Here is a 15,138-nt window from a genome sequence, read left to right as displayed (position 1 = left end):
GAGAAATACAACTGTAGATGATGTATGTAATGAAAAACATCAAATATCAAAATCTCTAACTAGATAGTTAGAATACATAGTAATTTTTTGGTTAATGTGCTTTTTGAGTTTTTTTTCTACTTTGTTTTCTCTCCTCTTTTCTTGCCCTACCTCTTTCCCCCACCAACCACTTAAGCAGGTTTGAATTCCTCATCAACATCTGTAGCAAATAATCCCCGTTGTGAAGGAGAACTCCACCTTGGAGAGAGAGTGTTGGTTGTAGGCCAGAGAATTGGTACCATTAAGTTCTTTGGGACAACAAACTTTGCTCCAGGTAACTCACTTGCATATTCTTTGTTCAAGAATTGTTTAGAATACAAAATGTTTAACACTGTACATATAAATAAAATTTAATTATTGAGAATTCTTTATTAACAGTCCTTGTGAGTGGTAACAGTGGCACAAAAAATGTAAAACAGTGATAAAAACAGACTTTTTAGTAAGGTTGACTCATCTATACATTTTTCTAGTCAACTATATTTTACATTGTCTAATGTGAAAATTAGTTGTCACTCTACAATTTTATTCCTACTGATTTCCAAATGTGCTTAATGGCAGGAAAAATATTTTAAGATTAGGCTTATGCCAAGGATGATCTTTAAAATGAGTAGGCAATGAGTTAACTGTATAGCTTTTATCAGAGTGGCTTGGAGAGAAAAGCAAGCAAAAGGGTTAAAAGGAAAATGAAAAAGCTTTTGGATACCCTGGGGACCTTAAAAATACATGTTTGTGTATTTACATATTCATTCCAATCTATACTTAACATTGTGTTTCCAAAAGTTTTTTTTTTTTTGCATTTTCAATGATTATAATTTTAAATAGAAGCCAGTTGAATGAAACCATGTTTGTATGTCTTAAATAGCAATATGCTATTTTAACACATGGTGGCATTGCAACATTCTAGGAAAAGGTTACCTAAAACTGATTTTTTATCAGCACCGCACTCTCCCGAGTGAGCCACGGGCCGGCCCCTCTAAAACTGATTTTTTAAAAAGTTTGTAGCATTCTGTCAATAACTTTGAAAGATACAAGATTTTACCCTATTTGAAAACTACCAAATTAGCCTGTAGATGTTGGTGGAAGATACAAGAATTCTGGGTCAGAGACAAAGGACTTCAGTACTCACAGTAATAGCAGTAGCCAGAGTAGCGGCATTTTCTGCACTGTTGCCTGAGCCTTACTAGGTGATACCTGTGCTCCCAGGGGTTTATGTACCGGGATAAGAACCTGACCATAAGGACTCTGAACCTTTGTTTTGTACTTATTGCTCCACATGCCTGTCTTTTGCTCTGGAGAGAGACTGTCTTCCAAGGCTTCTATACAGATATCCATGAAAGATCATCTGGAACAAAGGCAGTCAATGCTCAATTGCACAAAGATGCAGAGACATGAGAGAAGCACGGCGAATTGTCTCCTAACACATTCTTGTTTCATCAATACCACTTTTAATTGCGAGTCACTGATTGATTTGAGATGAGTTATGTTTTATATTTGTGACTCTCTTAGGTCTCCAGGTAGTAACTGAGATTAGTTAGGATGTACTTAACATAGTTCTCAAATAAAAACAGGAATCCCACAAGTAGGTTATTTTTCAGTCACCATATGCCTTTTGAGTTTACCTCTGGATTATATTAAACAAGGCTAAAATAGTTTGATTCTTTGGATAAAATTCATCATTTTACGTTGGCTTTTAATTTTTAAATCCATAATGTAAAACATTTAGAAATTTGGGAATTAATAAGAGAATAAAATAAATGTTGGAAACTTTTCTGTTAAAATCATTCTGTCCTTTAAGGAAGGATAGCATGTATATCATGTGCCATCAGAATTTAGACTAATCATTTCTACAGAATATTGGTAGTATCTAGCCTTTTTATAGATTTTAAGATCTAGACCTGAGAGAGGTCATGTTTAGCCTCTTTTTATCAGTGCCACCTTGGAAAGAAAATTAACATTTAAATGGGAAGCTATCCATAACATACTACCACCAGACAATGTGTAGTCGCTATTGTTAACCCTTGTCATGATGTTTTTCTGTTGTATGTTACGCATTATCAAGAGTTACATGGTAACGTAGCAATTATATGGTAAAGTGGCAAATGTAAAAATTACATAGGAAAGCATCAAAGGCAGAAGGAAGTAAAACTTGGAAAAATGTAACTATGGAACTCAGAGGAATAACAGTGGCAACCAGACTGACCTGGTTTAGGACATTCAGAAACATGATGACCTATTTTCAGAGCGTTAGTATGGCTAAACAGTCGGTTTGTAGATGTTACTTATATCACGTGGAAAGACTATGTAAGTATAAAAGACAATGGTTGTACATTAGTTTTTCAACCCAAATCCAAATATCTGGAATGGGCATATGTGTCTTTTTGAGCATAAGAGGAAAAAAGTAGGGACTTCTTCTAGGTTGGCTTTTTAAAAATTAGATAATTGTCTCTCTGAACTAGTAATCTGACAATATTTTTTTATTTTGTAATTTACAATGTTTCTTGGTATCTTTGTATTTATATTTTATTTGATACTGATTTAAGAGACCAAATACAATTACTACTGTATTCACCTTTTGGATCACAAATGTATGTACTATTGAGCACTTTTAACTGCTCTTAATGCACCCTCAGTTTGAGAATTCTTGCTCTAGCAGTGTGTGTCCGTTTCCCTTATATTAGGTGGAACCATGCTAAAAGCCACCTTGCTACTTTAATTTTAGGCTGTCTAGAAAATAAAATCCTATTACTTTCCTCAGTGGGCCCCTTTAAATACTAAAAGTCTTTTAGAAACTTCTTCCAATTAGCTAAAAATGATTTGCTTTTTCATCTTGGGTTGGGGGGTGTGGTGGAAGAAAAAGCAGAGTCACCGTGATGTCTGATGGTATTTTCCATATTATTTTTGTCTGTCTTTAATTATTTAAGAACTGTGTGTGGTGTTCTAATATTGAGAGAGTAAAATGAAAAGATTGCATGCTTATTTTATGATTTATGCATCTCAGTATTATGCTACACTTTTCTCACTCAAATACTATATTACTAAGTCAAGGACAGTTTCTTACTCATTATAGCTTTTAGATGTATTTTAGTCATACACTACTTGCATAATAGTTAATCCTTGCCAAATCTGTGTTTGTGCATTTTATTTTCCTGCCTTAATGTACTACTCTGCAATTATGCTTGTAAAATGTTTTTCCTGTTCACTTTTAAAATTTTTGAATTTTATTTCATAATTTTATCATTTGAAAGCTTAATTATGATGATCTTCTATCATTTTGGTCATTTGTGAAAATGTTAAACCATCTAGACTTTGGGTTTGTATAATAGCATAATGATTTTGGGTAAAGTGCAGATGATTTTAAAATGCAATATTCATGTTCTAGGATATTGGTATGGTATAGAGCTGGAAAAACCCCATGGCAAGAATGATGGTTCAGTTGGAGGTGTGCAGTATTTTAGTTGTTCTCCAAGATATGGAATATTTGCTCCCCCATCTAGGGTGCAAAGGTGAGAAAAATGTAATTTATGTTTATTCACAGGAACTTTTTAAAATTTGCAGTGGTTTATAGAGACCCTAATTTTATATTAAAGACATGCACTGACTGTAGCTCATGTCCTCTTTCAAGGGGTTAACCAACCACCTTCTTCAGAGAGAAGACTCATGGGAAGCTAAATTTGCTTTGCTGAGGATTTGCAATTTTAAAATCCTCCTTTATTCCTCATTTGCAAACCCTATGAGTATGTGTAGGCTATTAGAAATGGCATTTGCAGCTAAGAACACTGGGAGCAGCAAGCTTAATCTGTCATGCAAACAAAAGTAAAAATGCTCTCTGATTGCTTCAGCCACATCCTAACTACATTAAACTTCCTGCCAGCAGGCACCCCATTCATTCTCCTACAAACCTAATGGAACAAAAATGGCTTTTTCCTCTGATTTCTTTACTTTTCAAAAATAGATAGGCAGTAGAACTTTGGGGGAAGTGAAGCTTCATGGATTTTTATGTAATATACCTCCTCTGTCTTTCTTCTGAAGATAGTACACTTTCATAGTGCCTCACTCTGGTTTTAAAAAATAAGTTGAGCAGAAACAAGTTCTCATGAAATTCCAGGTACCGTTATATTATGTGAAATGACTTCTTTTATGCTGCTAAAGAAGTTGGCTTGTTATGCTTTTCAGTGGGTGGGAAATGGGATAGTAATCTTCAAATAAAAGATAACATATGGCATAGTCATATTCATGAAACTAGAACTCCAATGGCAACCTGCGAATCTCCTCGTTTCCTTACACCTAGACTGTGTGGCTTCCTCCTGGCAAATTTAAGTTTTTATGTCCATTTTCTTTCTCAGTTTATTTTCAAACTGAATAATGACATATAATTATGGTATTAATATCCCTTTTCTATGATGTACTTGGTAAAATTATTTTCTTATTTTTGATATAATTTAACATACTGTGCTTCGTAGTTTATAAAGTATCTTCACTTAAACGTTATTTGTTTCATTTGATCCGAATAAGTATTTGTTCAGGTAAGCTGGAAAATAACGATAACTATTACAAAGCCTTTATTGGGCATTTAATAAGTGGCAGGCTCTGAATGGTATACTTTAGATGCATATCTCATCAATTCCCTGCAAGCCCAGGGAACTATAAGGTATTATGATCCTACTCATTTTGCAGGTGAAGATACCTGTTTCCAAGGATAAATTAACTTAGCTGAAGTCATATAGCTAATTAATAGTAGAGCTGGCTTCAGCCCAGTTTTGTTATTTTGTTGTTATTGTTTCTTAAGCCTTTGCTTTTAGACAGTTTGCTCTTTTTTTTTTTTTTTTTCTTGTAATCATTTTGTAAAGGAAGAAAGGGAGGTAATAGCTGTGCATAGCCCTTAGATCTGCTGGGCACTGTTTCCAATGCTCTCCATGTAGTTACTCGTTTATTCCTCTACAGAAACCCTTGGGCCAGGCTCTGTAATTATCCGTGTTCACAGAAGAGACAAGTAAAGTATCCGTGTTCACAGAAGAGACAAGTAAAGTGCAGGGATGTGAAGTGAGCTGTGCTCCCAAGTAGGGGATTTGAGTGCATGTAGTCCAGTATCAGAATGTGTGCTCTTAACCTTAATCCTATAATGGTTAAAAGAGTTTCAGTGACTTTCTTCAGGACTCATAGCTTGTAACTGATTGATCTGGTAGTAAAATTCATGCTGAGTCACCAGTCAGTCTTCTGTGATCTCATGCTGCTTTGGGTATATCTTCATCAGCACGGTGCTACGGTCTCTTCGAAGTTTTATTTGTCTCCCAGTCATGAGGGCTAGGATTCTTCTTTTCATTTTTGATCACCCAGAGTGCATAGTTTGGCATATTTTATATACAGTAAATACTGATCAAATCTGATTCCTTGTTTAGTGCTTTTTAATGTAGCAGCTTTTTCTCCTCCTTTACATTACATTGTGAAGCCACCTTCTTTCTCATGGTTTCATTTTTTTTCCTCACTTTGTTTATGGAGCAAACGTTTTTTACTTTGTTTTTTGCTTTCCTTCTATTTGGTCTTCTTTAAGGTGGTACATTTAAAAGTAGCCCCCCTGGGGCCGGCCCGGTGGCGCACTGCTACAGTGCGCCGCTTGGGAGCGCGGCTGCACTCCCGCCGAGGGTTCGGATCCCACATACAGACCGGCCGCTCACTGGCTGAGTGAGGTGCGGGAGCAACACCGAGGGTTGCGATCCCGTTGCCGGTCCTGGTCCGGTACGGGCGCGACACTGAGGGTTGCGATCCGTTGCCGGTCACGAAAAAAGACAAAAAGGAAAAAAAAAAAAGTAGCCCCCTTTAAAGAAACGAGACTCTAAGTGAGCTGCTGTTTCAATCTAGCTGTCTTCTTATCTTCTGATTATGTCATTCATCATCATCAAATATTATTAAGTGTCTTTTAGCACTTTGTGCTGTGCTAGGCGTTTTATAAGCAAATAAAACAGACGTAGTCTCTGATTTTGAGGAGTTTTTAATCTAAGCCAGCTTAGGGGTTCTTTAAAGACACTGACCTTCAAGATGGAAGAATTTATTTAATTATCTATTTACTTATTCTTAATTTTTTTTCTTAATTGACCCAGGATAATTGTATATATTTGTGAAGTACAATGTGATATTTGGGTACATTTATACAGTGTGTAGTGATCATATCAGGGTATTTAATATATCCATCACCTCAAACATTTGTCACCTCTTCATGTTAGGAACATTCAAAATCCTCTCAACTAGCTGCTTGAAGTTATACAGTAATTTGTTGTTGACTTAAGTCTCCCTATATTGCTATGGAACAATAGATCTTATTCTTCCTATCTCTATAATTTTGTATCCATTGACTACCTGTTCCCTGTATCCCCTTTCTCCCTTCCCTTACCAGTCTCTGGTAACCACTATTCTCCTCTCTACTTCCAAGAGAACAACTTTTTTAGCTTCCACATATGAGTGAGAACATGTGATATTTCTCTTTCTGTGCCTGGTTTATTTCATTTAATGTGATTTTCTCCAAGCTCATCCATGCTGCTGCAAATGGCAGAATTTCATTCTTTTTTATGGTGAGTAGTATTTCGTTGTCTATGTGTACCATATTTCCTTCATCCAGTCATTCATTGATGGACATTTAGGTTAGTTCCAAATCTTGGCTGTTATGAATAGAGCCATGATAAACATGGGAGTGCAGGTATCCCTTTCACATGTTGATTTCCTTTCATTTGGGTATATACCCAGTAGTGGGATTGCTGGATTGTATGTTAGTTCTAACTGTAGTTTTTTGAGAAATCTCCATACCGTATTCCATAATGGCTGTACTAATTTACATTCCCACCAACAATGTATAGGAGTTCCCTTTTCTCTGCATCATTTCCAGCACTTGTTATTTTCTGTCTTTTTGATAATAGCCATTCTAACTGGGGTGAGATGATATCTCACTGTGGTTTTGATTTGCATTTCTCTGATGATTAGTGATGTTGAACATTTTTTCATATACCTGTTGTTTCTTTATATGTCTTTTTTTGAGAAACATTTGCCTATTTTAAAATCAGATTGTTCTTTTACTGTTGAGTTGTTGGAGTTCTTTGTATATTCCAAGATGGAAGAATTTTAAGCTCGGGACTGCTTGAGGACAGTCTCAATAGTGTAGTGACCAATCGCAGTCTCACCTTGCATCTTACTTCTTCTCAGGAGGCTAACTGGCCTTTTTAAATTTTTTTTTCCTTTCCATTTTAAAAATATGTCTCCTGTCCCAGAATCATTGCACATATTATTTTCTCTGCTTGGATGGCTTTCTATACCCACCTGCTATCACCAAACTTTTGTTTAGTTAATACCTTTTTCTCTGTTAATATATAAATCAATATTTCTTTAGAGAAGCTCTAAGAAAACTCACCAATTAGATTAAATCTAATTTCATATAACACCCCCCCCCAATACTCACTCTCCTGTCCAAGTGATCTCATTAGCATATTATTCATTTTCTTAGTTCTTACCATTAGGCACTTATTACTAATAGGCTGATCACTTCTAAAATTAAGTTCCTCTCAACTATCCATCATCACTTCATTCAAGGGTCTGTTCTGTTTATCGAGTAATATTCTTTGTGACTATCATTCTCTCATTGATTGCTATATGTTGAGTATCATGTAAAAATGATGCAAATGAATTGCAAGATGAAATTGTAACTATTCCAAGAGTTGCAGGATTTCTTGACGGTAATAAAGTATGCCGGAAGGAGTGATTGACAAATGAAGGCCTTGCAGATTTAGGTCAGTAAACAGTTGAAAGGAAATGAGGCTGTCGGGATTGGCTTTTTTAAAATAAAAAATGATTTTAATATGAAAAAACGAGAAAACTGTTGGGAAAGTGACCTTTATGATTGTGATTACAGTCAAATATAAAGTAAAGGATGTTATATTGTATTAGGTGCACAGTTTTGTCAGAAAAATCACACATATAAACTCAGCAATGTCTTTTTTGTTTTTAGTTTAAGAATTAGTGATGTTTTTTACAAGTTGGACATTTGTTAAATTTAATATAAAATAAACTTAATTTCATAGCTTTTAGTTTCACCTTTGAAAATAAAGTTCCAAAGAAACAGGTCCCTATTTTAAGTGAACTTGCTTTAAGTTGATTTTTCCCATACTAATCATCCTTAGACAGCGAGGACCTCTCCTATTTGATTATCTACCATGCTGGACTGAAGCTCATTCCTGGCTCATGATGGGTGTCCAGTAAATGTTTGCTGAGTGAATGAGATAACAAAGAACACTTGGTGTGAAAACCTCCACTGAAAGCCAGTCTTAAACCTGAGGCCCAGCTACTTCTGATGAGTGTGCTTTGTTTGCTTTGTTTACAGAGTACCGGATTCTCTGGACACACTTTCAGAAATCTCTTCAAATAAACAGAATCGTTCTTATCCTGGTGAGATTACGGTTTTGTGTTCCTAGTAACTGTTCCTTTCCTTTCATTTATTGAAAAAAAATTATTGTGAGTATATATAGATATATATAAAAGAGTACATAAAATATTTTTGTATAGTTTATGTGATCAAAAGCAAACATCTCCTACCTGCCCCCAGCTGAAGAAAATGATCACTTGTGCTGTAGAAACTCCTGAGCAACCCACACCTCTGCCCTGTCTCGTCTGCCACCCTCTCAATAAACCCCATCCTCAGGACATGACTCTTGAATTTCATATTAAATATTCCCTTGATTTTCTTTGTATTTTTATCACCCATATAAACACGTACCATTAAATAATACATGTTTAGTTTTGATTATTGTTTGCTATTTCGTTATTTAACATTCCATTGAAATATATTATTCATTCTATAGTTGATGGTCATTTGGGTTCTATTCTGTTTTTTACTGTTGCAAACTTTGCTACTGTGCACATGTGCGGAGTTGCTGTAGGACTGCTGGCACAGGACATCCACATCCTCAACGTTCTTAGGTAGTTCCCAGCTGTTTGGGTTGTACCCGTCCATCAGCAGTGGGCCAGGGTCTCTGTTCCCCCTCACCTCACCCATACCAGCTTTGTTTGATTTAGAAGTGTCTGCCAATCTGATGGGTTTAAATGGTATCTCATTATGGTTTTAATTCGCATTTTCAGATTACAAATGAGTTTGAGCCCATTGTTGTGTTTATGGGCCATGTTCATTTCTACTTTGATGAAGTACCTATTCAGATTTCTTGCCTGTCTTTGTTTTATTAATTTACAGGCTTCCTTATGTATTTTGGGTACTAATATTTTAACAGTTTTATGTGTTGCAAATATTTGCTGTTTGTGACTTGTCTTTTTACCTTTTTTTTGGTGTGTGTGTGTGTCTTCTGTTGAGCAGAGGTCTTTAAGTTTTTGTTAAAATAGAAAATCATTTTATGGTTTGCATTTTTGTCTTAAGAAATCTTTTCCTAAAACAAATCAAAAAGATACTTTCCTATATTGCTTTCTAAAAATTTTATGTTTTTGTGTTTCACATATGTCAATTTACCTGGAATTGATTTTGTGACTGCTAAGGGTCTAATTTCATTTTTCTCGTCTGTGAAAGAGTAGTTTGTGTAATATGAAATTCTTAAATATTTGTTGAAGTTAACCTTGTGACCTATGGATTTTTGCCATTCTAATAGGTATGCATTAATTTGAAATTCCTTAATGTTGTTTTAATTGAAATTCCCTAAGATGTATGATGTTGTATTAGTGTGCTAGGGCTGTTGTAACAAAGTACCACAGACTGGGTAGTTAATTTATTAAAATTTTATTAAATTTCTGGGTAGAAATTTATTTTCTCACAATTCTGGAGGCAAGAAGCCCAAGATCCAGGAGTTGGCAGGTTTGGTGGCTCCTAAGGCCTCTCTCCTTGGCTTGTAGATGGTGTCTTCCTCTGTTGTTTACACACCATCTTTTCCACTGTGTGTCTGTGTCCCAGTCTCTTCTTATAAAGACACTAGTCAGATTAGATTAGAGCCCACCCTTGTGACCTCATTTTACTTCACCTCTTTAAAGCCCTATCTCCAAATATTTTCATATTCTGAGGTCCTGGGAGGATTGGATTTCAATATATGAATTTTGGAGAGACACAATTTAGCCTATAGCAGATGTTGAATATCTTTTCATGTGCTTATCTGTGTATCTTCTTTGTGAGGTGTCTCTGTTCAGCTGTTTTGCCCATTTTAAAATTGTGATTTTTTCTTAGTGTTGAGTTCTTTATACATTTTGGTGACCAGAACTGTGTCAGATAGGTGTTGTCATATTCTGAGGTCCTGGGAGGATTGGATTTCAATATATGAATTTTGGAGAGACACAATTTAGCCCTATAGCAGATGTTGAATATCTTTTCATGTGCTTATCTGTGTATCTTCTTTGTGAGGTGTCTCTGTTCAGCTGTTTTGCCCATTTTAAAATTGTGTTTTTTTCTTAGTGTTGAGTTCTTTATACATTTTGGTGACCAGAACTGTGTCAGATAGGTGTTTTGCAAATATTTTCTCTGTCTGAGGCATGAGTCTTTTTATTCTTTTAACAGTGTCTTTCACAGAGCAGAATTTTTTAATTTTAATGAAGTACAAGTTATCCATTTTTTTTTTTTCATGAATCCTGCTTTTGGTGTGTATCTAAAATGTCATTAACAAAACTAAGGTCACCCTGATTTTTCTCTTATGTGAGCTTCTAAGAGTCTTATGTCACCCTGATTTTTCTCTTATGTGAGCTTCTAAGAGTCTTATAGTTTTGTGTTTTACATTTAGGTCTATGACCAATTTTAAGTTAATTTTTGTGAAAGGTATAAGGTCTGTACCTGGATTTATTTATTTGCATGTGAATGTCTAATTGCTCCAGTACCACTTGTTGGAAAGACTACCTTTTCTCCATTGTATTGCCTTTGCTCCTTTGTTGAAGTGCAGTTGACTATATTTGTGTGGGTCTGTTTCTGGACTCTGTTCTGTTCCATTGATCTATTTGTCTGTTCTTTTGCCAATACCACACTGATACCAATGTCAGTCCTCTGACTTTGATCTTCTCCTTTTATCGTGTTGATTATTCTGGGCCTTTGCCTTTCCATACACACTTAATCAGCTTGTTGATATCTACAAAATAACTTCCTGGGATTTTGATTGGGATTCCATTGAACGTATAGCTCAAGTTGAGAAGAATGACATCTTGATATTGAGTCTATCTATGAATATGGATTCTCTCTCCATTTATTTTTATCTTCTTTGATTTCTTTCATCAGAGTTTTGTAGTTTTCTTCATATAGACTTTGTACATGTTTTGTTAGATTTATAGCTATGTATTTATTTTTTTGCTGTTAGCATACATGGTATGCTTTTATAATAATTCTTTTTACCTTATACCAGCTTTCCTTTGGTTAAGTATTTGCCTTATACATCTTTTTCTATCCATTTACTTGTAACCTTTCTGTGTCTGTGCTTTTAGAATATTTTCTAAATAGAATATAGTTGGGTTTTACTTTTTCTAAAATATTGTCTGACAATCTTTGTTTTTTAACCTGAGGGTTTCACCTATTTGCATTTATTGTATTACTATATATTACTGATATTATTTATATTTTATTCATTTTGTATTTATTCAATTTTTTGTACTTAATAAATGTTTTTTCTTTTTCGACTTCTTTATGGTTATGTTTCTATTTCCCCTTTTTGTTCTATTCCATTTGCTCCTTCTACTTGTGTAAAAATTATGTTCTATGAGTATGCTGCTTAGTAATTACTATGGATAATTTAACATACATGCTTATCAGAGTTTAAAGTTAATCATTTTTACCCTTTCCTAAATAATAGAAAATCCTTAGAAGTTGAGTTGTCCAGTTTCTACTTTATTTCCCCTATAAGTTTGGCATTATTATAATAGTTTTATATAATAACATATTTAATTTACTCACATATTTACTAATATTTTTACTTATTAATCCTCAGAACTTCTACTTGAGATAATTGTACATTCTTTAAAATTTCCTTTAGAAAGGATCTGTTGGTAGTAAACTCATTTTTGTCTTTCTTAATGATTGTTTTACTGGGTGCAGAATTTTAGGTTAAAAGATATTTTCTCCCTGCACGTTGACAATACCATTCTACTGATTTCTGGCTTCTGCCATTGTTTATGAGAAGTCAGCTATGAGTCTAACTAATCCATATTGCTGTAGGTGATTTATCTTTTTTTCTGGCTACATTTAAAGATCTCTTTCCTTTGTGTTGTACAGTTTCACTATGATGTGTCTAGGTGGGATTTCTTTTTGTTTGTTCTGCTTGGCATCATAGATTTCCTGGATCTGGGAACTGCTATCTTTGATCAGTTCTGTAAAATTCTTATCTATTATACTTCAAATATTCTCTTTGTTATCTCCTCCTGAAACTCTGATTAGCAGTATGTTGGACTTTCTCTCTTTCTCATGCCTCTTTCATATTTGGTACAGCTCATCACTCTGGACCGCATTCTGGTTATCTTCAGATCTTTCTGTTTTCTGATTCTCTCTTCAGCTATGTTTTTTCTGCTGCTTAATCCAGCCATAAAGTTTTCAATTATGAAAATTTCCTTTTTCTTTTTGCAAATCTGCTTGTTACTTACCATTGCATATTCTTTCTCTGTACTTTTAACTTTCTTTTGTCATTGAACATTTTAAATGTTCTTGTTTTTTTGCTTTGTGTTAAATAATTCAATATCTAAAGTGTTTGTGAGTCCAATTCTGCCATCTGTTTCTGTTGAGCCTAACTTTTGATACCTTCGTTCCATCCTTCTGCGTTTTGTAGTTTATTATTATGAGGTGCTTATTTTACTCAGAATTTTTTATATATGAATTCTTTGAGGCCTGGGTTGATTCCTCCAGAGAAGATTATATTTACTTCAGCCACTTGCCTGGGGTCACTGCCAGCCTGAGACTACTTCAATTTAGGTTCTCTGTGATGTTTTTTATATTAAACAGGTAACACGAATTTGACTCATGCCACAAATTCTTAGGGGAGAAAATTTTTCCTTGTACTGAGCATTAAAGTTGGCACAAACTACCTTCCTTTGTCGTCATCTGAACAGTGTTTCATTTTGTTTTCCATTTAACTTCATGCTGAGACTGGGATCTTCACTTTAAACAGGAGTCTTTTGTGAGAATCTCATTTGGCAGGCCCTAGGCTTGATTTCCTTTCCTGTCTCCTGGGTACCCAGTAAGATGGAAGCCCAAGGTCTCTAGAATTCAGTGGAAACTCTTGTGATACAAGATGGTAGGTTATTTTGGTGCTTGGTAACCTCTCATGGTTTCTCTTTTTAATTTTCAGCTTCTTTGAAATTGTGCCTTTTGTGTCAGCTCAGTAGTATTTAAAAAAATTATAGTTGTTTTAAATTAGAATTGCTTCAATCAAGAGATTTCATTCAGCACATCTGGTGTACCATGACTGCCAGACCGGAAATTCTGTTCCTTTTTAAAAGCATCTTTTTAAAAATTTACCTTTTGTAGGAAGTCTTTTTTTTAAAAACTCCATTATTTGGAGATGTCAAGAATCTTAAGCTCTGAAGTTTATTGTTCAGTATTTTATAAATGGGATATCTTTAATGGTAGTGTTTTAAAAACCATTTTCTTTTTTATTTGATTATCAAGATTATAATATTTGATAGTAAAAGAGTCAGCTTTATCAATGTGTAATTCAATTTTATTTGATTTTCCAGAAATCTATAGTAAAAACCTCCAAAAGCAAAGTCATGAACTTAACTTATTCATGTATGTGCATAGTTTGATCAGGAAAGTAAAGATAAAAATTTGTCAAGAAATCTAAAGTACAATTATATTCTGTATATATACTTTACTTTCTTTGCTTTCTATTTCCCAAGAAACATTTGACATAATAGAATATCTATAGAAGAAATGATAAAAGATACATTTTAATAGGGACTGAAAATTTGTGGTTTATTTTTTCTCTTCTAACCTTAACTTTTATATTTAGGTTTTAGGAGAAGTTTTAGCACAACGTCTGCTTCTTCCCAAAAAGAGATTAACAGAAGAAATGCTTTTGCCAAGTGAGTATTAAGAAGATTTAGAAAAACACCTTTCAAGATGAACATGATGAGATTCTGTGAAGGAAGAAAGTAGAATTTTGTATCTTCTAGATTGCTTGGTAGAATTTTGACACTTAGGAGAAAAGTGTTGTGAGTGTACTGAGAAGAGCTCTTCCTCCTTTGCAAGCTCAGTTACAAATGTCAGTAGTGACTAAAGATAGTACACTGCCTGTATTTCCTCTTTGACGAGGTTAGAACTCTTAATAAAAGTTGGAGTAATTTACATTGTGTGTTATCATTGAGTAAAGTGGATTGATTTTAAACTTTACTTAATAAATCAGATTTGATTTAGTTTTCTCAGCAATAGGTGAGAGAAATGTAAGGCCTATTTGCATAAAGTAGTCTTACAATTATTTTAAAAATACTCCTACTTCCCCTTGTAGAATATATTGTTCAAAAAGCTTTTTTTGTTTCTTTGTAGAGAGAATGACCTTTTCTCTTTTTCATTTGTCTTTTTTATGACTCCCGGACCCACTTCACTACCCTCAATTGTTTTTTGAAACTTTTTGAAACTTTTTTTGCTTTTAGAGGAATATGAAACTCTTCTAGACTGATTAGGTTAAGAGGCTCTTTTTTTTTTAAATGCTGCCAATTAATCTGTGAATAATACTCTGGGCAGAAAGGCTAGCTGAGTGGGGAGGCGTGCATACCTGCTGAAGTAGTGGGGCCCTGCAAGCCACTCGGGATTAGAGCCCACCGGCTGGAGCTTGGTGTTCAGCTGAGCCACGGGCAGGTAATTTATGTGCTAGTCTGGCTAAAGGTATTGGGAGGCTTCACAAGGATCTGAAATTTCACTTGAGAACCCTGGCTTATCCTAAAGGACTGTTGGGTGCTGTTTAGAGGGTTGGGTGGTTTTGATTTTCTTCCTTAATACCATCAGCAATTTTGAGAATTTTGAAATTGGTCTCCTTGTTTGAGTAGCTGAAAGAGTTTAAGAGCAGCAACTTTATGCTCCAGTTCATTGAAGATATTCAAGGGTTCTTAGGGAGAATGGAAGAAATTGCTAAGAAGAAACATCTGGGGTATAAAGGATCCTAAAGGGGG

General features: G+C 34.7%; 1 protein-coding gene across 1 annotated transcript in view; it reads left to right on the top strand.

The window, feature by feature from the left end:
• CLIP4 (CAP-GLY domain containing linker protein family, member 4) overlaps nt 1–14,059 on the top strand; it is a 60,061-nt gene extending 46,002 nt beyond the window's left edge. The window contains exons 12-13 of the mRNA XM_008566397.1: nt 8,399–8,463; nt 13,983–14,059. Of these exons, the coding sequence (XP_008564619.1) occupies nt 8,399–8,463; nt 13,983–14,059 (142 nt within the window). The remainder of the gene's footprint in view (nt 1–8,398; nt 8,464–13,982) is intronic.
• Nucleotides 14,060–15,138: the final 1,079 nt, after the last annotated feature.

This window comes from Galeopterus variegatus, unplaced genomic scaffold (assembly GCF_000696425.1).
Source record: "Galeopterus variegatus unplaced genomic scaffold, G_variegatus-3.0.2 Scaffold239, whole genome shotgun sequence".
NCBI lineage: Eukaryota > Metazoa > Chordata > Mammalia > Dermoptera > Cynocephalidae > Galeopterus > Galeopterus variegatus.
Note: the sequence above shows the minus strand (reverse complement) of the source record. Positions and strands in the feature narration are given on the sequence as shown.